General features: G+C 43.9%; 1 protein-coding gene across 4 annotated transcripts; it reads left to right on the top strand.

The window, feature by feature from the left end:
• Positions 1 to 1,342: 1,342 nt before the first annotated feature.
• On the top strand, positions 1,343 to 25,677 carry pogzb (pogo transposable element derived with ZNF domain b). 4 transcript variants are annotated; one of them, XM_064352275.1, is made up of 23 exons: positions 1,343 to 1,501; positions 5,069 to 5,194; positions 6,681 to 6,845; positions 7,107 to 7,348; positions 7,849 to 7,957; positions 8,070 to 8,165; positions 8,242 to 8,499; positions 9,466 to 9,555; positions 10,134 to 10,343; positions 11,278 to 11,369; positions 11,774 to 12,096; positions 14,076 to 14,230; positions 14,684 to 14,784; positions 15,111 to 15,257; positions 16,265 to 16,399; positions 17,067 to 17,311; positions 17,641 to 17,781; positions 18,003 to 18,062; positions 18,170 to 18,282; positions 19,059 to 20,681; positions 21,217 to 21,247; positions 21,996 to 23,677; positions 23,937 to 25,677. In XM_064352275.1, the coding sequence occupies exons 2-23, from the start codon at positions 5,077 to 5,079 to the stop codon at positions 23,945 to 23,947; spliced, it is 6,147 nt and encodes a 2,048-aa protein (XP_064208345.1). In that variant the 5' UTR covers positions 1,343 to 1,501; positions 5,069 to 5,076; the 3' UTR covers positions 23,948 to 25,677. The 4 variants fall into 4 exon arrangements, with proteins under 4 accessions (XP_064208345.1, XP_064208369.1, XP_064208359.1 ...); XM_064352281.1 differs by lacking the exon at positions 1,343 to 1,501 and adding an exon at positions 1,820 to 2,160; XM_064352299.1 differs by lacking the exon at positions 8,070 to 8,165.
• Positions 25,678 to 25,710: the final 33 nt, after the last annotated feature.

Genomic DNA, 25,710 nt, shown 5'->3' with positions numbered 1-25,710 from the left:
GACAAGGTAGGCGGCACTGAGGTTGTATGTGTGACGGTAGTTGCGAGTGGATGAACGTTTATATGTGTGTGAAAAGCATATGTGTGAAAGTGGCTGTTGCATTCCCACATTTATTTTCATTAGACAATGCAGAGCCTACTATTTTGGACTGGAATGTATTGTGTATATGTTGTTGTGGAACTGAAAATCTAAATCTAAATTTTTAAAAAGTATTTTTTAAAGACCCAGTTTAAACAAATTGGAGACAACCATTTTGATATTTCATTCTCATTATTCCAACTTTATCCAAATTCTTGAGTATATGAGTATTTTAGAAATCTTGCAGAAAATTGTGATGTCACATGGAAAACAGATTCTTTATCTAGCCAAAGCAGCTTTGCTACATCATTGTAAAAAAGATTATGGGCACAGCCTTTGCTGTGGTGTACAGGCATCCTACAGGTGCCAGCCTCATTCAATTTTCGAAATGCAACTGTCTTTGAAAGATGGACTTAAATAAAATAAAAATAAAATATTTAATGTATCTAATATACATCCTTTATGATTTTAATTTTGAAAACACAAAAAAATGCTATTTATTTTTCGTTAAAGTAGTAGGAGGGGTAAAGAACGATGTCAAGCTCAGTCAACAAACATAGGCGATATCAGAAGCTAGGTAGATTGATAGCTACCTTGCCAGAATGATATAGCTTGTATGTAACAACACCAGTTACAATTTAAAGATTGTCTTGGGAATTATATCTACCATGCTATTTAGCTAGCTGTCTGGTTGATCATCTAACTGCTTAATTGGCTATTTAAACCATTGTCTCCCAGTTTTCATTGACATGTGGTGAATATGCCAAATGTTTTGCTCAAGTTAACTAAATTATGTTAGCATAATTTAATGTTCTGCTGAAATTGAGTCTTATTTTTTAAAAATAGTATGTTTTCAGAGACAATGGGGGTTAACAACATTCTTGTATATAATTATAATGTCTGTTTATGTAGTTGAAAAGCACAATCAGGTGTTTTGATCCTTCATATAGCAAATACTCTACCAGAAAAACAAAATGGTCGCTCATCTGTAGGTCAAAGTGAAAGCACATGGCATTTTCCTTTATACTCACACAGTGCCTTTACTATTACATACACTAACTATATTTGAAATATTTAGCAATAATTCGTTTCTGTTGTTATTTAGAACATTGCAAAAACATTTTTATCAATTAAATTCACTTTGTAATGTCCAAAAACGACAAAGGTTTAATTTAGCAAGTAGGACATCTTTAATGACGTCATTCAATCCTCCGCCTTTTTGCAAAGATCGCTACCAATCAACACACTGACTGCAACAGAGGAAGTGACGAAAGGATGCTTCCACCAGTGCGAGCTAAAGAGAAGGAAAACGTCTGCCCACTCGGCGCAGTTATTTTTTTCAGTGGGTGGTAAGCCCGCGAAGATTTTTACTGTTTTGCCTTCAGGTTTGATGTTGTAGCTGTCAGTTATATAGAAAGGAAAGGTGAGTTTGATATGTTAAATTTACTTTATATGTCATGTGTCACCATGCATGGTTCTAATTCATGCGTCTCTTTGTCCTAGCTAATGCTAAAAGACATGCAAAGCGAACATCGCATTGTGATGAGGCACTGAGGCTGCAGGACGCCGTACTTATTAGCCGTACGATTGCGCTGTTTCAGGAAACGCGTTTTTTTTATAACATTGTTTCCTTTTTCGAGTATTTACGTAAACGTAAATGCGTAATACGATATGCAAATGTAGAATTATTTTTAAATCCTGAGAACTTCGCCTTATCTTCCCGTTTGAAACTATGCTAGCTATTGCTTGCTGCTGTAGTTGGAACATACAGTGTAGCTACAGAAGCGCATTCTGGCAGGGACTATTTTTCCTCACCACCCCTCGGATGTAGCTAGCATTACGTTTTGGCTTTAATTGCTCAGTAGTTACCACATGAAAATGTGTAATGGCGCATTTCCAATAACATTATGCCATTATAAACGATACTTTTATGGCTTTAAAGAGACTAGCTTGTTAACCGAGTGACTGAGTTATGAATTGATATTCTGAACCCAGTGTGTCAATTGTCAGTGTAATTTAAGCCTAGCTAGCTAGCTTGCCAGGTAGCTAGTTATTGAGCATGAAAACAGTTGCTGTTATCTGGTAGGTTATTTATGAATAAATGATCAAAGGTTGCCTTTACATTTAGCATTGGTTTGAGTATAGATTTTGTTGTGAAGTAAATAAAATTGTTAGTATTCTCATTTCACTTTCTAATTTAATTTAATACATAATATTATCATAAAAAATAAATTTAAAGAAATTGCATATTTTATAAATGAGATTTGCACCAAATATTGTAGCCTGCAACATGTCCTCCCCAGCTCAAATTATGCCTCTGCTATATTATTTAATTATTATCAATATATTTATGTTTTCTGAATAATATAACATTAGCTAAGCACGGTAGAGTGAACTAAATGTGCCATACTTTTGTTGGTTCATGATTACAATTAATGTATTCTGACACAAGTTGAATATTTCCTGTATGATTGAATGGCAAACAAAATACGTAGGTTAGGTTCAGCCATCAATCTTTGATGTTGTGTTTTTTATCTGCTGATGTTGGGGCTCTTTTTTAAAAGGAAAACAGCAGACTAAAACATGTACATTGTTAGTAAATGTGTTGTAGTTATGCGAAATACATTCCAGGGTTGTTTACCTGATATTTGTAATATATTTTAACTTTATCGCTATTTCCAATTTTTCAGTTGCTATTCTGTCAGGCTTCTTTCGGATCAGCTCCAGTGTGTTATTTTCCTATGTTCCCCAGAACTTCTTTTGCCACCCCTTTTGTGATAAAGGGCATGGCATTCACAGCCAGCTACATTGAGATTAACGGTAGCTACAGTAGCTAGTAGTACTTAGTTAAAAGACTAAAAGCAAAGTTGGAGATCGTGGCCATGCCCAAATTTTCCATGAAGTCACACTGTTGCATTCTGGATTATTGAGGCTGCTAGCATGGCAGAAATTGGTATGTTCTATTCATAAATGATTGCTGTCTTTCATTAGGAGTAATGCAGGAAGTTCATTAGAGCGGATTCAATACAAAATTCCTGACTTGTTGTCCCTAATGTGCTGTAATGCTGAAAACTTTTTAATGTTATCCTTGGTAATGGGAGGGTGGGTTTTTGTCAATTTTTTGTTAGTCCAAGAGTTGGAATAATCTTGGAAGGCACTGTAGTTACCTTGCTAACTATGCTATTCTGTCTGCTTGTAGCTGATATTAGCTTTAGAAATGCGATCTTATTCTTGCAGTTACAATGGAGAGAGAGTTTTTACTTTGACTATTGACACCACTTATTTGTGTGATTCCAATGTCTAAATCCATTTCCAACCCATTTATATCCTTGAGTTTCAACATCAGTTGTCCATTGCTTTTGGGATTGAATTTCAAGTAGCCTAATTGCCGTCAATTTGCTCTCTCCTTCTGACAGACGAATCTGGTTTTGGCGTTTGCCAGGAGAATTTTAGCTGTCTGATTCCATATTGCTGACTGTAAAATTTGGTGGAGGAGGAATAAAGGTCTGGGGCTGTTTTTTATGGTGCGGGCTAAGCCCCTTAGCTCCAATGAAAGGAAATGTTAATGCTACAGCATGCAATGCTATTCTAGAGAATGGTGTGCTTGCAACTGTGGCAACAGTTTAGGGGATGGCTTTTCCTGTTTCAGTATGACAATGCCCACATGCACATAGCAAGGTCTATAAAGAAATGGTTTGCCAGGTTTGGTATGGAAGAACTTGTCTGGCCTGCACAGAGCCCTGACCCCAACCCCATCGAACATGGTATGAATTGGAACTCCAACTACGAGCCAGGACTTATCGCCCAACCTCACTAATGATCTTGTGGCTGAACGCAAGCGAATCGCTGCAGCCAGGTTCCAAAATCTTGTAGGAAGCCTTCCCAGAAGAGTGGATGATGTTATAGCAGCAAAGGGGAGGACCAAGTTCATATTAATGCCCATGGTTTTGGAATTAGATTTCCAACAAGCACATATGGGTGTGATGTTTGGGTGTTCACATACCTTTGGCTATGTAATGTGTCTACATCAGTGATTCTCAAAACAATCGGTCCTGGGGACCCCCTGTGTATGCTGGCATTTTGTTAAACCACAATTGCAATCTTCAAATTTTAACCAGCTTTTAATATTTTCTCAACTATGTACTTTTCAGTGGGATTATTTGTACTCTTTAGCCACATTATGACAGAAATGGCTATGCATGCCATAAAGAATAAAATTTCCATGTTCACATTGTGCTTCTTGTGCTATGTTGCATACAGTTGCATAGGAGGTTAATTATTTTAACTGATCAAATGAAAGACTGAGGTGAATTTGTAGGCTGCTAATTGGTGGAAGTGTGGACACCTGACCACTAAAACTAACCGTCTGGAAGATGATGAAGTCAAAGACCAGGCAAATGATAACGTGCCAAACCTGCACTGTGTTAATAGGTTTATGAAGAAAATATGCACTTTTTCAACAACCTAACTAGGAAACCATCGATTAACCTTAGTTTTTCATTTGATTAAAAAAAAAAAAAAAAAACTGTTGCCTATTTTCATGTAATTGTTTGCAGTATAGCGCAATATGAGCATTGTGCTCTATTGAACATTTATTCTTCATGGCACGCATAGCTATATCTGGTGTAATGTGGCTGAAGAAAAACACCCAATTAAGAAAAATGAATAGCTTGCTAAAATTCTAAGATTGCAATTGTGGTTGGAAAAAAAATCAGCATACACAGGGTTTGAGAACCGCTGATCTACATAGCTACTTATTCAAATTTAACTGTATTTGATTTAACTGGATCTTGCTGGATATTTCTAGCCAATAATCTAGATGTTTGTAATGCTAGAAGAAAAATGTATTTATGTGCTATATGTTTGTCTATGTATTGTACAAGACATTTCTATAAATCAGGTACAGTTTTCTAAAATTATTTTTAAACAGGCTATATTTGATCAAAGTAGTATCAATATGGATTTAGTCACCAAAGCCTTATTATCCCAGCCAGCAAGATGGCAGATGCAGACTTATTCATGGAGTGTGAGGAAGAGGAGTTGGAACCATGGCAGCAAATGAATGATGATGTGGAGGATGAAGAAGTTGGCGTTATAGAGAATAAGACCAATGCAGGTAAGTACCGGGCCAAGTTTCCCCTGCTATTGGATATAAAGCGGTTTTAACTTTAAGGAGGGATGGAGGGGGTCATGAGTAATTCATTACCTGTGGGTAGTTTCATCTGCGCTGGTGTTTGTGCTTGATCTAGAGGTAAAACAATGTCCAAAAGAGATGTACATTTTGAGGCACCTTGTATTTTTGTAATTGACTCAAGTTGCCAGGTTCCTTTGGTAGTTTTCATTTAGTTTTACTTTAAGCAATACGAAAGTCTGAAAATGGGATATTCATCTATGGGGGTATGGGGGTCTCAAATGCATACATACATGTAAGTGATCCACAAATACATGTAGCTGATCCACAAATAAATGCTGTGGAGTCACAATTAAATGTAACTGATCCACAAATAAATGGAGTTGGTTCACATTTGTGCATCGCCCTGTCGCATGCATTTGTGGATTTTTGGAGACAATCCTCACGGCACGATTTGTGAAAAATTCAGAATGTTTTCTTTTCTTTCTTTTTTTTCCCACTGAGCCTGGTCCAGCCAATCAGATTTTGAGACATCCTTTCGCAAAAGCCACATTACTTTGACTAATCGCAGCACATATACACTTTAGGATTGTGTTGTGTGTTGGGAAGATTTCTGTAATGGCCATCTCTTTGATCAATGAATAAAACCTTCAAACCTTGAACCAAAAAGGCTTCATTCATTGATCGAAGAGATGGCCATAATAGCAATCTTCCCAACTGAGCAGTTGTCTTGGTGCTGCACAACACAATCCTAAGGTGTATATCTGCTGCGATTGGTCAGAGTAATGTGGACAAAAAAAAACCTATTCACAGATTTTTATTTTCGAATTGTGCCATGCGGATTGTCTCAACTCCACAAATAAATGCAAGCAACTGGCAGTACCTGGACACTAGTTGGTCTGGGGCTGTTTTTCATGGTTTGGGCTATGCACTTTAGTTCCAGTGATGGGAAATCTTAATGCATTGACATTTTAGATGATTCTGTGCCTCCAACTTTGTGGCAACAGTTTGGGGAAGGCCCTTTCCTATTCCAGCATAACAGTGCCCTCGGGTACACAACAAGGCCCATATAGAAATGGTTTTGTTGACATTGGTGTGGAAAAACATGACTGGCATGCACAGAGCCCTGACCTCAACCCCATCCAACCCCTTTGGGATCAGTTGGAAAGCCAACTGCGAGCCGGGCCTAATCGCCTAATCAGTGCCCAACCTCACTCATGCTCTTCTGGCTGAATGGAAGCAGATCCCTACAGCAATGCTCCAACATCTAGTATAAAGCCTTTCCAGAAGAGTGGCGGTTCTTATAGCAGCAAAGGGTGGACCAACTCCATATTAATGCCCATAATTTTGCATGAGTTGTTCGATGTCAGGTGTCCACGTACTTTTGGCCATGTCGTGTATTTCAGCATCTTGCTTCTTAAGTACTATTTATCCCCCCCATATTGCTCAAACCATTGTTTTGTATTTGTAGCCCCTCTCAGTGTGATGAGTCCCAGCGCCTCTTCTGTGGCCATAGTGCCCCCTGTTGCCACTCCTTTGGCACTGCCCATTGTATCAACACCCTTGGTTGTCTCCAGTGCAACCGTCGCCAGTGATGGCAAGAAGTCCATGGTTTCCCTGTTCACCAATGCCACATGTGAGTATCTGCACAGTCACATGTACTGCAGATGTAAGCACGCCTAATAGCTTAAAACATTTTCCTAGACATATATTTATTATATAACGCCTCAGGAAGAAATTAGCCATACCTTTATCTTTGAGAACAAGAATTTCGAAATGTCTCTTGGCAGTGGTTTATGAGATTTGATGATAAATGTGTATCATGGTGTCAGACCTTTGTGTCGATCCCTGAGAGCTCACCCCTGCATATGTTGCGTGTCTATTTCCTGTTTCGCAGCGCCAGTTTCCTCTGTGCTGCCTCCCTCGGTGGCACCTCAAGGCATCCCACACTCCATGCCCTCGCTGGTGCCCCCAGGGCTGCCCAAGCCCGGCCCTGGCCAGCAGCTGATCCTGACACAAAGCCCTGGGGGCCTCAGCACTGTGGCTATGTCACAGGTGCTACAGCCTATGCAGATGATGCCCACTGCTGCACCCGGCCCCGGTGCTGCCAACAACCAGCCAATATTCTTCACCACACAGGTATGGCCATTTCAGCAAGCCCATGTGATTTCTCAGCAGGCCTGTGGGATGACCTGCAAGGCTACAATGGGATTAGTGAAGCCACTAAACAGAAATGGCAAAATATTGGTTAAATGTATGGAAGGACAAGAAGCTAGATGAAAATATGCCAAAATGGCTCAGACAAAAGTAGTAAATCATAGCAGTGATGATAAACATAGATATTCATGCATATAAAGATGCCTTTTTGGGCTTAGCGATTGAGTGGAAATGGTGATGGGAAGTAGGAGATAACAGTGCTGCTTTTCCATCAAGAGGGAGCAGTCGCTTTCAGCTGTCCTGATGCAAGAATGGAGCTCAAGATTCTCCCCTCTTTCGCAGTTCCATTTCATAACTCGCACGACAAAGTCTAAACCTGATGGATACAAAAAAAAAGAAAAGGATTTAACAGCAAGGATCCCAACAGTGCTTACTGGTTTCTAGGACTGTTGTTTACAGTACATCTCTTTCCCGTGTTGCAGGGGTTCCCGGTACGAAACGTGAGGCCTGTTCAGAACCCGGTCAACCCACTAGGGATCGTGCTGAATGTGCAGCAGGGGCAGACGGTGCGGCCCATCACCCTTGTGTCAGGTAATTCATTTGCTTTCAGTTGGTCTGCACCTCTTCACCTGGGGTGTGGGTGTTCCCTTTAAATTAGGTTGCCGTATATCCGATTTTAAAGTATTCTCAACACAAATTACAGGATGCTACTGTTACGGTCATGACTCGTTACTTTCCGGATGGAGTTCCCGGGACAACGTACCCGGTTGTCCCTCCCATACGGCGGCGCTGCTGGCAGGTGTACTCTCACATTCTTGCTGTTGAGAATTTAAGTGTCCGGTGGAGCGCCCTGTGACCGTCAGTTTGTGTTGCAGCCCCGGGCGCTCAGTTCTTCAAGCCGGCGGTGGGGGTGCCCCAGGTGATGCCCCAGGTGGTGCCCCAGCCCATGCGCCCTGCCAACCAGGTGGCGGCGCGCCCGCCGACCAGCTCCTACACGACGGTACAGATCCCGGCCACCCTCACCATCCGCAGCACCGCCCCGCTGACCCAGCCCCTCACCACCATGGCGGCCACCGCAGGCACTCAGCCCCTCCAGTCGCCTGGGCCCCCCTCCAACGCGCCCACCAAGCTCGGTAAGACCGGCCAAAAGGGATGCATTTCTTAAGTTCTTTCGGATAACCGATGCTGTAGCTTGTCTGGGTGGCTTTTACCCTTTGAGGGTGTTTTTCACTTCATGACCAAGCCTTTCATGCCTGCCACTGATCTACCCATAAGCCCTCCTCACAGAAGGTAATGGAGGCCTTTCTGTTCAGCCTGACTGTGACCGTGCCTTGTCCTTACCTTGAGTTAGGAGTGAAGTGTGGCATAGCTTTTTGGCTCAATACAGTTCATTAATTAGGCAGTTCCTGAATGGAATAATGTATTGTACATGCCAAAAAAAAGAAAAGCATTTCTAAGACAGAAAAACTGTTTAAAAAATGGCCTGTTATTGAACTTTTGCAGGAGTGGTTGTGGCTGAGGAATGTATTAGGGTTAAGGATTTCACAGTGTATCAGGTCTGTATTTACGATCCTAAATTTGAAAATGAGAGGATATGAATTGAATTCATTGTTTAACTGAATTGCTTAACTGTATCTTTCCAATTCTGCAACTACACTCCACTTGGATTTAAGGAATGTCTCTCTTTCATAACTTCTCAGGCAAGCTCCTACTAACAGATCTACAGAATCTTCTAATGAATCTTCATCGGAGTATAGCAGGGCGACGAATGCCAGCTTCAGCTCCTAATATTTTTTTCTCCCCATAACTTTTTTTAGGTAATGCTAATCTCTAGCCAAGCGAGCAGAATGGCTACACACCATGATGTACTCCCCTCCTTTCACACACCCCCCCATTCCTCCTCACCTTTTTCCCGTTTCAGAGCCCAGAGGAAGGGAAGTCCTCAGTGTAATAACATGGCAGTTTGGCTTCGGGTGCTGATGTGGGGCTGGGGTGGGGGGGTTCCCTGAGGGAAACGGCCTCGGGGGGGGGGGGCCTGAGGGAACGGCGGCGTGGAGCGGGCGGGGTGCGTGCTGTGTCTGACGTTTGGAATGCGGTAGGGTCCCTGGGCAAGGAGACGGGAAGGAGCCGGCGCTTCCTGATGCAGGGGGACACGGTGCTGGAGGTACAGGAGCCGGGGGACGATGAAGGTAAAGGGGCCGTGCTCCCGCGGCCACTTCTCAGGCGCTGGCCCGCCTCATCCTCTGCCTGACTGCAAGGAAGGCTCGGCTCCAGAGCCTCAGCAGCGGCACACGCAAACAGCGCTGCTGCCACTGGCGAGGGCTGGAGAGAGCAGAGGTGAAAGGATACAGGCCCCATCCATGAGAAATGATGCTTGTTTACAAAACATAGTGGGAAGTCTGGGAGGGGAGTTAAAAAGAAAAAATAATAATAATAATTGCAAACCAAAAATTCAGGTTTGCAGGCATTCACTTTGAATTGAGGGATAAGTCACCACTTGCAAATTTGTTGATTTCATTTTTTTTTGGGTCACCCAAAACATCTCACCCTACCCTCCCCATTCTTAACCTTGATTGAATCTTTTTTTAGAAGCTGGGTGGTGGCCAAAAACAACATTTCCCAGGAATCCCTCCTTTGCCCCAGGCCAAGCGAGTTCTGTGAGCAGGCAGAAATGAGCTGTGGCTGCTGAGCCTCTCCCTGAGTGGGAGTGAAGGTGTGTTTATAGGGCCCGTGTCAACCCGACCGTGTGTTTGTTTTTCGTTCCCAGTGAACGTGTGTAACCTGGTGACTGTTAAGCATGGAGACAACAATCCGGACGTGCAGAAGCTGATGAACATGGTCAACACGGTCGGCCCACCCCCAGTGGCGCAGCCGCAGGCCCTGCAGGTTGTTATGGCCAACAACAACGGTCCCACAAACGGACTGAACTCTGCCCCCGCCTCAGTGCCTCCCTCCTCGCCCCTCGACAGCATTAAAGGTCGGGGATCAAACTGATCTTTCTCAGCGCCTACAAACAAACGCTGTATCCATTTATTACTATGGCTGGAAAAGCAGTGTAGCACCTACCTGTAATAACCTTAGTCAAGTGCTTCTAATGTTAGACTTCTAATGTTATAAGAAAACTGGTTAATCCGTGAGTGTTTATTGAATATCAGTACTTAACAATAAATACTAATGCTATAGTGTAGAGAAACCTCTTGTTAATGCATGCTGAATGTATATACCTTAGATATGTGTACAACATCACAGAAGTGTACTGTTTTATCATGAGTATGCACATTATTATTTAGCACTGATTTAGTGCTTTTAGTTTATTTTTCTTTAATGTCCTTTCAAGGGTTCTTGGTGATACTGGGTGCATGCACACTCAAATTGAACCCTGTTGACAGCTTTGTAGAAATTGTTTGAGTGCTTGTTGGTGCTTTATAGCACCATAAATGACCACAGAACAAAAATATCACCCCTGATGTGCATCCATGCAGCTTTTCTCTGCAGTTCCAGAGCTTCTAATCGACTTGAAAAAAGGGATGCACCTCTTATAGCTATTTCTTAGATGGTTGTTTATATTATATTATGTTATAATGTAGCTAACATTTTCTGTTAAGGTTTGAATGAATAGACTATGTATTGTAGTCATGTATTTATGAAATGCAGTAACACAGCCCAGTGCTTTTATTTTATAGCCTGCTGGGGTCTAGTTTGTAATCCACTCCCAATGCTGGAGGGAGCAGAGTTGTGTGCTACAGTGCTGGTGATTCCAGTGTTTAATATTTATTAGTGTTTGTTACCTTGTCAGCAGTAAGCTGCATGTCAGACTCCTGTCTGTTGTTTAAGATAAGTGTTCGGTCCATTTGAACAGTACAGTCCTGGTGTCGGTGTGATTCTGATCTTGTGTGCCCCTGTGTTTTTAGTGGGTCCTGCCACATCCGTACCTTCCACCCATGCCTGCCCACGCTGTGGAGCCCAGTTCAGAATGTTGGAGGCTCTTCGGGGACATATGTGTGTAAGTGTGTGTATGGGGATTGCGGGCCTGTGGGAAACTTCAGTGTGCTCTGTTATCTTATTACCCAGCAAGTGGAAGATGCATATAATTCTTGATACTCAACTTAATAAGCTTATCTTGGCTGGACACTGGGCCCGAATCTCTTAAATGCGTGTGCTTTTGACTTGGGCTTAATGTGAAATGCAGTAGCATTTTAGTTCAGACCTTATTTCCCATTTTGGCTGTGCGGCATGACAAACCAATGCAAATTCGAAAAAGGACGATAACGGTTAAAGCAAAAGTTGGGGGGAAAAATGCTTTCAAGGTGTTTTTCATAGTGCACTGTAATTGATCCACGTTTCCATTTTTTCTGCCAGTGATGAGTAATGATGACTGCAATAAACGGTCTCTGTTTCCCCACACAGTTCTGCTGTCCAGAGCTGAGTCTGAAGTCATCGGAAGGCCCAAAGCCCGTGACCACCAACAGTGCCCCCGTCCCGCGGCCCGCCGTGACCCCGCCCACGCCACCCAAGCCGCTGCCGACGCTGACCTCCACGGGCCCGTCTCCTCAGCTGGCGGACCGAATCCCCAGCGCTGCCCTGGACTCCCAGGGCAAGCTGATCATGCTGGTGGACGACTTCTACTACGGCACCTGTGAAGGCGTCCGCGGCCGGGGCTCCACGGAAGTGCGCGAGCACAGGCTCTTCAAATGCCTCAGCTGCGCCAAGAGGCTCAAGAACAACATCAGGTCAGAGGCACAGAAGCACCTCACAGTTCTGGCAGGGGAAAGTGTCACCTGGCACAGAACAGTTCTTTGCATTTGGATGATATTGGTAGAAAAGTCTGATCCTTTTCTGTTAACTTGGGAATATTCTGTTAACTCAAGAACATCACCTCATGTGTTCAGAGGTTAATTATAGAGGAATTGACACTCAGGGAGTGAAGGCACTCTCCGTTTTATGAATGTAGGAACTGGCGCCGTGGGCTATGCGTGGCAAATTGTGGTCACTCACTCACTTACTCAAGGACAACCTTTGCGGGAGGTTTGGTGGGACGCATGCGCAGGTATTGCTCCGTTTAGTAGGACGCATGCGCAGGTGGTAAGGCACAACATTTTTAAGCACAGCTTTATCGCCTAACGTTACCTTAGCTAACCCTAACGTGTTCGCGTTTCACCTACTTTAGCTAACCTAGTTAGCGCGTACGGTTCGCCTACTTTAGTTAACCTAATTAGCGCGTACAGATGCTATCCTGCACGCATGAATAGGAGCTAAGGACACACAGCTTCAACCACCTATACAGATGTATGGACACACGGAGGACAACAAATAACGTTACAGAGGTGAGGACGTGCCATAGCTAGCTATATAGTATGGAGGGCAAAACAGAGCTATAGAATGTCGCCAGCAGTGTATTCGCGTGAGCTCGACAACACATTTCTTATAGAAAAGGTAGTTTGTAGCCTTTTTTTAGTTCATTACAGTGGTGGTACAAGTGACAAGAAGTGGTACTGTTCTGTTAGCTTTTATTGATCACCGTACAAAGTTCATGTAAAGTAGCTAGGACAATCTGACAGCACTAACCCATAAAAATGTACTGTGAATGGTACTTGCTCGATCGAGCGGTAAATGTGAAAAACATTCGATTACAGTCAGCAGCACTGAAATTTTCTGTCACACTCTCAATAAACGGCAAAACTCCCAGTAGAAGATTGAATTAAATCTTTTAACGTTATATATATTCTGAAGCGTTATCGATTCTGCTTGGCCACAGTGAGTGAAACTAGGCGATCTGAGCGTATAGTTTCTATGTAAATTACATCAAAATTCAGCCTTGTTGTTTGCTACCGAAACTTCACAGCACAGTCATTGCCGTTATCATGATTGTAGCATGAAGTGTCTATTTTCAACCGACTGCCATATATAAGCGTGTAAAATCAACCAAAAAATATAGTTCACCAAGTTGCGCTAAGGGTCTGGACGGTTTCATGCTTGTTTCAATGACTCCAACAATACCATGGCTGTTTCTAGTATGGCAGAGGAATCAACAAAATTCCTTTGAAACGTGCAGGTTTTTAAGACATGGTTTCAGTGACCATGCTTTCATTGATTCCATGTTTCCACATTGACTCAATTGTACTGTAGTGCAATTGATTTAATGTGGAGAAATTGGCTTGTTAAAACAGGAAAAGTGCATTACTCAGTTATTTCTATTGTGATGGGGGTGGAGGGTCCAAATTTGTCATGAAGTAGTCTGTTTTTTCTTATTTACTCTGGAGCACAATGGGCCAAATCTTTGTTGCTTATCACCTATAGGCTGTTGTTGAAGGTCACTTAATGCTCTGGGGATTAAAACACTGGCACCAACCTTGAGTATGGAAATGCAATTTTTCCTGCTTGCTGCAGGTGGCAGCACGAGGAAAGCGCCACATTCATGTTTTATAGTGAAACTATTATTATCCTTGACCATTTTGGACTCTGCTACACATTTACAGTTTTCACCTGAGTAAATGTAACCAATGGACTTTGGCAGAGGCGGAACAAGCCCAATGGATGAAACAAAATACAAAAGCGTAACTTGTGCTTAAATTTGTCACTCATAAGTTAGACGGAAGTCTTTTGCAGTTTGAATTTAGATCTGAGTTTGGGGGGGGTGTGGGGGGGACGCGGTGTAATGCATTCCATAATTTATCTTGAATTCTGGCCCTTCTGTATGCCCCATACACAGGCTGATGAATCACATGAAGCACCACGTGGAGCTGGATCAGCAGAACGGGGAGGTGGACACCCACACCAACTGCCAGCACTGCTACCGCCAGTTTCCAACACCGTTCCAGCTGCAGTGCCATCTGGAGAGCGTGCACAGCCACTACGAGTCGACCAGTACGCCACTCCACCCTCTCTCCCCTGTAGTAGGGTTCTCAGTGTGCCTGCTTTGGCCCATGCATTGTTTTCACTCTGACACCTGACCTGTAATTCACCTTCTGCAACCAAACTGCTGATTCCATCCTCATTCACAGCGCCAAAAGTGCACAGATGCTTATTCTTGAGTTTGCTCTAGCTTATTCTAGCTGCTCTGCATACTCATTTTCCATATGAATTGTAAATGTCACAAGAACAGCTCATTCCATGAAGGGGCCATGGTTCAATTACCAAGCAAGCTAATTCAATGTTAGCCTCAACCTTTTTCTGGTTGTGTTCATTGTGATTGATATCTCTGATCTTTAATGTACATTTTTATTAATGAAGAGAGCACTTAAACTGTTATCTTCACACAAGTATGGATGATCAATATGCAAGATGAGGAGTGTTGAGTTGTGTTATTTTTGTGTGCAGCCAAGTGCAAGATCTGTGAGTGGGCGTTTGAGAGTGAGCCAGTGTTCCTGCAGCACATGAAGAACACCCACAAACCAGGAGAGATGCCATACGTCTGCCAGGTAAATGCCAGCCTGCTTCATTTCATAATAAATAGCAATTTGGGTTGGACCAAATTTTAAGTCCGCCTGAACATTTTTCATACGTTTGTGTGGTGTGGAGGGGGGGGGGGTTTAATTGAATTACTTACAAACGGTTTCTATTTTTGGCTGGACCGCAACAGCGGGGCCAGCCCTACAAACGCGAATGTCTGTGCCTGAGTGAGTGATTCAGTTACACCATTGGTCGGCCGGATGAAGTGTGTTAGGTCCGGCCATATACTAGGTTTTGACTTGATCTTGTTTGTCTGAGTGACACATTCTTTCTCAATGTTCGCCCTACACTAAAGGTGTGTGAGTACAGGTCCTCCTTTTACGCGGATGTGTACAACCACTTCCGCGCCTGGCACGAGGACACCAGGAATCTGCTCTGCCATTACTGCCTCAAAGTCTTCAAAAACAGCAATGCCTACCAGCAGCACTACATCCGCCACCAGGTACGCGTGGGCCTCCTGTGACTGTGTCACCTGGGCCTGGCTGCTGCTCGCGCATGACTGCAGCACTATAAGGCTTTACCACGTAGAGCAGCGTGTGACTCTGCCACTCGCATGTCATAGTGTCCTTTTTCCATTTGTGAGGTTAATGTTGGAAATGATTTGGTTGTTATATGGAGGGAGGTTGAGAGAGAGAAAGATATTCTTACATTTTACACTGTTTAGTTTGTTTAGTCTGTGTACGCAAACAGTGTTATCCTTTTGAAACTAATTAGTACATTTTCCTTTGTTCAGAGTCCAGGTCAAACAGTGAACAGTCACAAACTAGATTAAAAAGGGTGTTTTGCAATATACTTTCAGATTTTGGGCATACATGCTCCCTGGCTTGTTATGCTCTGGTTGTGGAAAACACAATAAAATTCTTATTCATATGCATGGAATATTTTCAACTGGAAAATCTTTGAGAGCATTTAAAGATGCACAGTGTATATGTTGTCTCAGCCCATCATAAGGCTGAGACCTACGGTTTAATCTTTTTCTGACCAAGGTCCTCCAGATTCTTCCTTGATTGCCTTTTCAACTACAAAACACAGGTCCGATAAGGTACATACTCATTACGTAACAGTTATACAAGTATATTGCACTTGTATCGTTATCTTGATGCTGTAGCTTGTTGTCACGCCTGCTTGTCTGACTTAACATTACTCTCTGACCTAGCCTATGCATACTGTGTGAACTGTACTTAATGTGTTCAAGGCTATGAATAACTGTTACATAATGAGTATGTACCTTATCGGACCTGTGTTTTGTAGTTGTTCCAATGACCTTCGGTGTGCACTTATTGTACGTCGCTTTGGATAAAAGCATTTGTCAAATAAATGTAATGTAATTTAAAACTTTATTTATTCTGAATTCTAAGAAATCTGTTAAGATGTCAAGGTCTTTGCTTGTGACATGAACAGTTCTTGGTTTAAGTTCTCATCCTCTGCTTTTGTACTTTGCGTACACAGAAGAAGACGGTGTACCACTGCAATAAGTGCCGTCTTCAGTTCCTCTTCACCAAGGACAAGATCGATCACAAGATGTACCACCACAAGACCTTCCGCAAACCCAAGCAGCTAGAGGGGCTTATGCCAGGGACCAAAGTGAGCCTCATAGATAAAATATGACTGACAACTTTTAATCTGTTTCTGATTTGAAGAATACAGATTTTGTAGTCGACAAAAATTTTGTTCTGCTGTCAGCTAAAAACAAGGTCTTTAAAAACAAGCCAAACTTATTTTTAAAGACCTAACCATTATAATGACACCTTAAAGTGATAGCTCACTTTCTGGGGTGTGTTGATATTATTTCAGTTTTAGTTTTGATGGCTTAGATTGGCTCCATCCGCTTTTGTGTGCACTGGAGCATATTTTGGATACCTACAGAAGCTTCTGACAGCCTGCTGGCCTTACAGCGGCTTGCACGGAGGAATTGGGCTTTGCGGTTTATAAATCTAAAATCGCATCTGAAGTTGCTCCAGTGTGTTTCTCACTAATGCCCCAGTTGGCATCTTTACCTGCCTTTGACTATATCAGAACATTAAAAGATTTGATGATAAGTCATCAACAAATCGGGTAATTTGGCCCATCTAGCATCTTCAAATAATGACATCCCATGTGTCTACACTAGTTCTGTGGCCCTCACAATTTCCTTTCATCTGCATTTGAACACTTTAGTTGATGATGTGTTACTTTTGTGAACTCATCTGTTTTATTCCCCCCCCCCGGGGGGGCCGAGTGCTTTGTATAAATTTGAGTCTGTGCCTAACAGGTAACCATCCGGGCATATGCAGCGCAGAACAAGGCCACCAGGCTGCCCCCTGTGGCCCCGCCTGTGGTCTCCCCTGGAGTTCTGCCTGCTCCCACTGGAAGAGACACCCCCTCTCCACACGTGGGCAGAGTTGTCCCCAAGTCTGTGCAGACCCCCAGCCACGCTCAGAACAAACTACAAATCACTACCAAGAAGAGATCTGTCAGTAAAATGCTGGAGCTGCTGACCAAGTTCCAGGAACAACGGTGAGTTCACACCCATGCTCCAAAAAAAATTCACTTGCTCTCTGTCAAAGTGTTTGCTTTACATGAAAAAATTGTTCTTTGAAATCATCGTAGCAGATAAGAATAAGGTTTACTTACAGATTATGATTTGCAATGTCGTTTCAAGCACAAACATGGCACCACATTTAAATGGTGGAAAGTGAGAAAAGTATTCTTGAGTTCTCAATGTTATTCCTGGAGAGTTGGTCTCACTCTCGTTGCTCTATTGGTTAGGGAAGTATTGGTATTGTGAAATGAAGGTTGTGACTTGGGACTGTGTTTGATCCACTTGTCTTGTGATCTTCCCACAGGGCAACACTAGGAAAACAGTTGTGTCTGGAGTGCAACTTTGAAGTCCCCGACTTCCCCAACCATTACCCCACCTACGTTCATTGCTCCCTGTGCCACTACGGCACCTGCTGCTCCCGCGCCTACGCCAACCACATGATCATGTGCGTGACAAAATACTTGAGAGGGATGGGGCAATTATGCTGTATGGCACTTGCTGGTTGGTAATGGTGCAGTGCTGCCAATATGAATCTGAATGGGGGATTTATAAACCAGAAGGTTTATGACTGTTGAATGTCAGTTTGCCACAATCCCGTTATCTGCCTTTGTTTCTGTCCAGACTTGTTTTCTTTGCTTTCTAATTGCTGTCATGCTTCTGTTGCAGTAATCATGTACCTCGCAGCAGCCACAGATACCTGACCATGTACAAGAAACTAACACCGAGGTAAATGGGCACATTTTCTTCTGCCTCATCTGTTGTCTTGATCCATTAGTATTTATTCTTCTCTATGAGCAGTATTCTAACAGTTCCCCATTTTAATGCCCTTTCAGTGGGGTGAAGTTGGCCTGCGCGTCCTGCAAGTTCGTCAGTGGGATGGGAGATGAAATGGCCAAGCACCTTGTCCAGAACCCCAGCCATAGCTACAGTCTTTGCACCCGGATAGGTGGGTGTCATGAAGTCTTCGCGACATCGCTGTGGGAGGGGAGCTGCCTTGGTCTGTGCATGTGTGTGACATTTAACGGGAAGAAAACCTACGTCAGCATTTCACACTCATATCGGCTTTAAAAGCAGAGGGTGGAGCAGTATTATTTTGTTTTGTGTCCGGATGTGTGTCTGGTGTAGTGTAGTGATTATGAAAAGTTAATAGATAAGGCTAAATCTATTATGGTGCAGGAGGTAACTGACACTGTTTATGGGCCTCTCTTGGAACTCTCCACCAGTCTATTTCACTGAATCACTGTACTGCGCACAGCTATGCACCTTACTTCACTGTAGGTAAACCCCATTTACAGGTTCTGGCCACTTGGCCTAAACAGTATGCAAGAATATGGCTTTTCCATTTTACCCTACCCCCATTTCCCCCTTGGTAACACTCCACAGGAATAATGGAGAAGTTCTCATGAAAGCACTGGAACAAGGGAATCAAAGCTGACATTCTAAGCAAATGGAGACTTGCAAAAGTGGAGTTAAATAATGTGGACAGCTGGACAAATGCCACTGAGGAACTGCAGACCACCACAGTTTTCTAAACACTTTTTTTCTCCATGACCTTATGAGCCTGAGCAAACTTGATTTGTTTCCTGCTATGAGGCTGCTTTGCATTTTCTTTTTCTCAGCATGGTTTATGGAGTAAGAGCAAAGTAAAGTGTAAAAGAATAAGCCCAGAGGAGCAGAAGACTAACTGTTGTTCCTGTGACCCCCCCCCTCCCCTCCCCACAGAACAGCTGGAGTCAGATTTTGAAAACTCCGATGTTGAGGAGGAGGAACCGGGAGGGGAAGGAGGGAGTGAAGTTGAAGTTTTGGGGAAGCCACACTGTGGGGCCATGAACTGCTCTGAGAAACAACTGAAGAGCCTCACTGTGCCAGATTTTACAGACGTGTCTGGACCCTACCACTCCCTGAGTAAGACAAGTGATGCCATCGACTACTTCCACTTGCTCTTCCCAACCTCACTCCTGGAAGTAATCGCTGAGGAGACCAATGCCTATGCCATGTCTCGCCAAGTTTTGGGTCAGGGCGACCCAGGATGGAGGCCTGTCACGGTTGCAGAGATCCAAGGTTTCATGGGCCTCAGTGTCCTGATGGGTCTGCAGAACCTCCCGGAGCCTGAAATGTACTGGTCCTGGCAGCACTGTGAGAGCTGCCTCACCTTCCTCAAGACAATGCCAGCTAAACGCTTCCACCAGATCTGTGTACACATTCGGGCCTGCAGGGAGAATGCGGATTGGTCAGACAACCCCTCTGATAGACTGCGTATGATTCAGCCCTTGCTCGAGGTGTTGGAGGACACTATATGGGAGACCTATCTTCCCAACAAGTGTCTGACCATCGACCAAGCTCTCCTGACCAACTTGGAGGTTGAGTGCAGTGAGGAGAAGCAAAGCAAAGGTCAGATGCGGGTGTGGCTGCTGTGTGACTCCAAATCAGGGTATTGCCACCGCATGCTAATTGAGACCCAACAGGATGAGCAGAAGGATGGGGTGCCAGGCTCCAGGGTGGTACTATCCCTTTTGAATGGTCTTCAGGGCAAGAACCACCAAATCTTTCTGGCCAGCTCCCTAATATCTTTCCCCCTCATGCAGAAGCTGCTGGACCAGGATATCTATAGCTGTAGCTCCTTCCCTCCACACTCTCCTATGGTTCCCAAGGAATTCTGGGAGCAAGGCCAGCTGAGCCATTCTGGGGACTTCTTTCAGCAGGTGTTTGGCCCTGTACTGGTCACACGATGGCAGGATAGCAAGGAAATGTGCTGCGTGTCGACTAATTCTGAGCCAGGGCTAACCGACACTGTGTGGAGGAAGTCTCAGGTCAAAGCTGGTGAGCTTTGCCCCATCCAGCGACCCAAGGCCTTCCGGCTGCTCCAAGAAAATATGCGGGGTGTGGACATCTGCAACCAGCTGCAGGCCTGCAACCCTCTGGGTGGGCTGATTCGGGACACGTGGTGGCGCTGCCTTTTCTGGTATTTGCTCAACTTGTGCATAGCGAACTCGTTCATCTTGCTTCGTGAGAGCCGCAAAGACAGCCCTCCCCTGTGGGTTCAGGGCGGTCGCTTCTCCCAGGCCAAGTTTCGCAAGCGCCTAGGCCACCAGCTAGCCAAATGCACTCAGAGAGGAGTTCGCAGGCAATTTGCAGAAGAGCGGGGAGTTGCACCCAAAGGAGGGGAAGGAGGAGAAGTGAGGCACAGGCTGGATAAAATCACAGCCAAGACCAAGCGATGCAAGAACTGCAGCGTGAAGAATCTGCGACACGAGAGCGTGTTCGGCTGCATTGCGTGCAGGGTCAACCTATGCAAGGGCAGCCGCTGCTTCTGGGAGTACCATGGCCTCTCGCCCCACAACAGAGGTCAACAGTGGCTCCCTGGCCCCAGCAGCCCATGTGGAGGAACTCTGCCACTGTCCTCCGCACTTAACACATATGTTATATATGCACATAACATGCAGCAAATACACACTGTGTGCATACTGGAGGCAAAGTGTAGTAATGGCTATTTAATGCTGTTTGTAAATGACTTTCAAAATATCTTGAATAAGGCAGACTAGGTCTGTCTTATGGCAGGTGCTGTTGAATTCACAAGTTGGGGGTCTTAAGTACTGTAAGGTGTGTGTGTCATAATGCGCTCGTTTTCCAGTATTAATGGAAATGCATTATAGAATATTCAATGGCTGTGATTAATATGATGGGGTTACATAAATGTTGAAAACCGTAAGATAAATGTTGAATGTAAAAAGTTCGTTAGCAGACCTGCCTCTACATGACTGGTTAAAAAGGTAGCAAGTGGCCATATGAGTAACTGGTGAGTCTAACTCTAACTTAAAAAACAATTTGTTGTTGTATTTGTATTATTGCTAATATTTCTTTTCATTTTGCTTTTTTTCAGTTCCCCCAAGAATTGGATTCACTATGAAGAGGTATTTAATAAAATGTTCTGTATATTTTTGCTCACTATGTGAAATAATGCATGAAGAATGGTTCTATGATAAACTCCCTTACAAAGCACGCTGATCTAATGACTTGAAGTGCGGCATGTTCTGTGAGTGATCTGTATTGAGCCTTAGTCGTACACCTAGTTGTGTTGTCCTATTTTAATTAATAAAAAAATAGTATGTCAGTCTATGTGTAAAGCCTGGTGCTAGTAATACTTGTTTTTCAGAAAGGCAAATCTCAGTTAGTTAAATGTTGTAGTGTTTTATGTTTACAACTGTACATTGTATTGGGTCTTATGCATTGAAATTCCAACTATTAATAATGAATAATTAATTAATCTCCAGAAGATCGAAATTAAAGGGCAGATCACACAGAAGACCCCAAGATGCCCTTCCTTTACTTTTACTGTCCTCACTTAGATGACCGCATTGTTGGAAATAAAGTGAGGCATAGCTGTGAGGGAAAGGAAATGCAAAAAAACATCACAGGACTGCATTTGGAAGTAAATGGACACAAGTGACATTATTCCATCCATTCTAGAGTAAGGTTAGCACAGGAGCTGGTATTGAGCAGGAGTTAGTTTTCTCTTCACTGGGTTTATAGGTATTTTATATGAGCTGTAGTGAGGAAATGTTTTTTAAAAAGCCTACTTTTTTCCTTTTATGCTTACTATTAAATTATGATTGAAGCACTTCATAGTACCGTTAACCACTTTCCTGTATGTTTAATAAGGCAGGTCCTGTCACCAATCAAAAACAGTCGCAGCCAGCCCTCTTATCCACTTCCTGTCCGTAAACCCACCTTGGCTTCTTCATCAAAATGGGCACCTGAGGACCCTGTTGAAGTACTAGACCAGGAAATGGCTCCTGTTGAAGACATAGACACAGACACCGAAGAAGAACAAGATGAATGCCCTGGGGTCGAACAGGAAGTACAGGGAACAGATATCGAAAAAGAGACGACGTCTGCAGCAGATAACAAACTTGTGGCTGATGGTCTGGGGGGAGTGAAGGAGCGGGAGGAAACGCTGTCTGTGCGTCAGCTGAGGATCGTGCTGTTTGCGCTGTGCTGTGGCATCGCCCAGGCTGCTGAGCACTTCAGCACACAGACTCAACTGATCCACACCTGGCTGCAGGAGAAGGAGCGACAGCTGGACCGGGATCGACGCGGCGGTGGCGGGGAAGCCGTGGACCGCCTAGTGGAGTGGGTGCTCGCCCAGCGAGAGCAACAGCTGCCGGTCAATGAGAAGAACCTCTTCCAGAAGGCCTCGGAAATCCACAGCCACGCCAACCAGGGCAGCTCCTTCCGCATCTCCTATGAGTGGGCAGTGGGATTCATGCTGCAGCACGACCTGGGCCTGCAGACAACGGGCACAGTGAGCCGGCGCCTGCCTCGGAACACAGAGGAGAGCGCTCGGTCTTTCACAGAGTTTGTCCACAAGCAGATCCAGGCTCACAACTTCTCCCTCTCTGTCATCGGTGCCTTGGACGAGCTCTCCATCTTCGTGGACCTGGATCTGCTGGCCGACCCTGCTACGGTGGGCAAAGAGCCTGCGTTCCAGCTGGTGGGCACTGGAGAGTCTCTAATTGACATCTTTTTAGCCACGCTGGCTGACGGCACCCTTCTCCCAACCATGGTCTTCTTCAAGGGCCAGCACCCAGGGAGGCTGCGAGCCGGAGTCCCCAGCTCCATCCTGCTGGAGGCGAAGGTGGAGGGCTTCACTGAGGAGGAGGAGATGGATCTGTGGACATCACAGGTGTGGCAGAAGCATATGAAAGCCCAAGGTGGGGGCAAGGGCATGCTAATAATGGACTCCTTCCGCAGCCACATGACAGACGACTCTCTGGCCACCCTCAGTGCTGCCAGCACCCTGCCAACGATTGTCCCAGCTGGCTGCACCTGCCGCCTGCAGCCACTGGAGATGTGCTTGCGGCCCGTGCTGCAGAGATTCCTGCTGACACGCTGGACCAAACTGGCAGCACAGGGTGGGGCAGCAGGGGCCAGTCCCAAAGAACTAGTTCAGCTGCTGGTGGCATGGCTGGTGGAGGCTTTGGCACTTCTATCTGAACAGCCAGAGCTGTTGCAGCGCTCTTTCCATGTGGCCAGTGTGCTGTCAGGAACAGAAAGCCACAGTACCCAAGCAGAGGCCCAGAAGGAGCTAGTGAACAGGCTCTCTGAGATCTTGCTCGGACCTGATGTAGCAGAACTAGTACCACCAGCAGAGGAGAGTATGGTTACAACAAAAGAAGATTCAGAGAAACAGGTCAACTCAGTTGATGAGAAAAGGACACTTGAAGAAAAGGTGGAGGCAAAGGAGAAGAAGAAGGAAAACGATACAGAGGTAAAGGAGGCTGAGAAGCAGATAAATGTCCAAGAAGTGGAGACAATGAACGTCCTGGATACATCACAACAGGGTACGGCCATTTTTCCTCCTGAAACTCTGCTCTCCCTTTCTAAACCTCAACCTCTGCTCCAAATTTTTGATAAAGACAGCGATGCCGAGTCCTTTCATGGCTTTGATGACACTGAGATTGATACAGAGCTAAATCCATAGTTGTCTGCCGGCACAAACTCAACAACAACCTGCCGGGGTACCTTGCTGAGACTAATAGAAAGGGTAACTACAGTATTTGTTTGCATTTCGGTGGTCCTAATTTTTTCTTCTGTCGCCAGGGATGGTATGACGCAGCCTTCTTGGAGCAGCCTCTCATCGCTTTTCGTGTTTTGCCTCCCGCCCCATCCCCCCAAGTGGCTGGGCCCTGTGGATCAGAGCTTCTCATTACAAACAGAGTACCCTCTTTCAAGTCATGGAGGCCAGGACTGCCGCTTGCAAGGTTTTTGTTGGGAGTTCTTTGGTGGCCAGATTTTTGGTGGTTTTTGACTGAGAACATTGTGTGGAATCCAGGGGCATGCGCCTACAGTGAGCTTGTGTATGAGGACAATGTTATGAAGAGGCATTGAAGATTTAGTGCAGGTTCTTTGAGATTCTGCTGTGTACATTCATAAAATAATAAATGCATGATATGTTTCTTACAATGCCTTTTTGGTAGCTGGTATACTGAACCCTTTGTGAACAGTATTGACCACTGTTCAGTGGTCACATTATACTGATATTGGTGCTGTTTTATTTGGTGATTGTGTCACACTGTTAACCTTTGGCCCCTGTGATCTGTACGGTGTCAGTGATCCTACATTTGCCTGAGCCTTGTCTCGCAACCTACATTTTATGAATTTCTATTGTAGTACATTATTACAATAATTGGGAGCTTGGTGAACCAAGAAATTGATTGGCAAAATCAGTTCTTATTGATTGAAGTCACATGTTGCACATTTATTTTTCAGACAGTCAAGTTGCTGCAACTGCCATCTTTCTGGGCTGAGAACTTAAGACATACTGATGACATGGCAGCTCATGAAATGTTATGTTAACTTCTGTATCCAACTTAAGAAACAAAGAACATAACTAATCTTAAACCGGAAAAAATAAAATATTTACCTGCCAGTCCATGTCAATGAAAGATAACATTAGGTTCATTAGTTAGGTAGATTCCTTTTTTCTCAGTATCGCTAAAAAATCAATAAACCCTAGAAATAAAGAACTATCAGTCATCCTTGAATGAAGAATGTTTGGGGGTCCTGATCATTATATTTTGTGATGACTGCAAGTGTTCTGAGGTGTCCTCCATCAACCCATATGTGATGAATTTCCTCTAACAGCCCTACAGCCTATGGCCCAAAGCAGAGAAAACAGGTGGGGTGTGTAACTCTTGCTTTTACAAGTAATGCCTTTACACCAGACTGAGACTAAGGTTGTAGTGTTTTAATTTGATCCTAACTTGTGGAATTTGAAGGAAGATGGATTACCGTCCGGTAATAAACAAAAACCCTTTATTGATGAGTAGTCGCACTACATATACCATAAATGTAGATATCCTGTGTTTGTAGTATTTCTACTTCTATGATGAACGCAATCTAGGTAGTCACAAGGGAGCTGTTAATAATTTATTATTCACTGCTGTGCTGGATTGGTTTGTTATACTGGACTAATTAAGAACTGAGGTGTAGGGTCATACACCTTGGCCTTTTGGGACCAGTGTTATTTAGACCTGCTTCTTAAAAATAAAAATAAAAAACAGTTCTTCAATCATTTAGAGAACATCTAAATTTAATTACTTGTGATATAAGCTGGAGATGATGAATTTTACTCTCATTGATTGTCTGAAATATGGTTAGTATATTAAAATATTGTAGTGATAGACTGAAGAGTTGTAAACTGACACTGCACTGAAAGTTGCCAACTCTGAAATCCAATACAGTGCCCTCCAAAATGATTCAAACTCTTGATCAAGATGAGCCAAAAAGGCAGTATAAATCACAGAAAATTCATTTTAAATAAAATTGCTCTGAGAAAGTACTTCTAACAAGTCCTAATTTTATTTCCCAGAAA

Source organism: Anguilla rostrata, chromosome 1 (assembly GCF_018555375.3).
Source record: "Anguilla rostrata isolate EN2019 chromosome 1, ASM1855537v3, whole genome shotgun sequence".
In the NCBI taxonomy this organism is placed as follows: Eukaryota; Metazoa; Chordata; class Actinopteri; order Anguilliformes; family Anguillidae; genus Anguilla; species Anguilla rostrata.
Note: the sequence above shows the minus strand (reverse complement) of the source record. Positions and strands in the feature narration are given on the sequence as shown.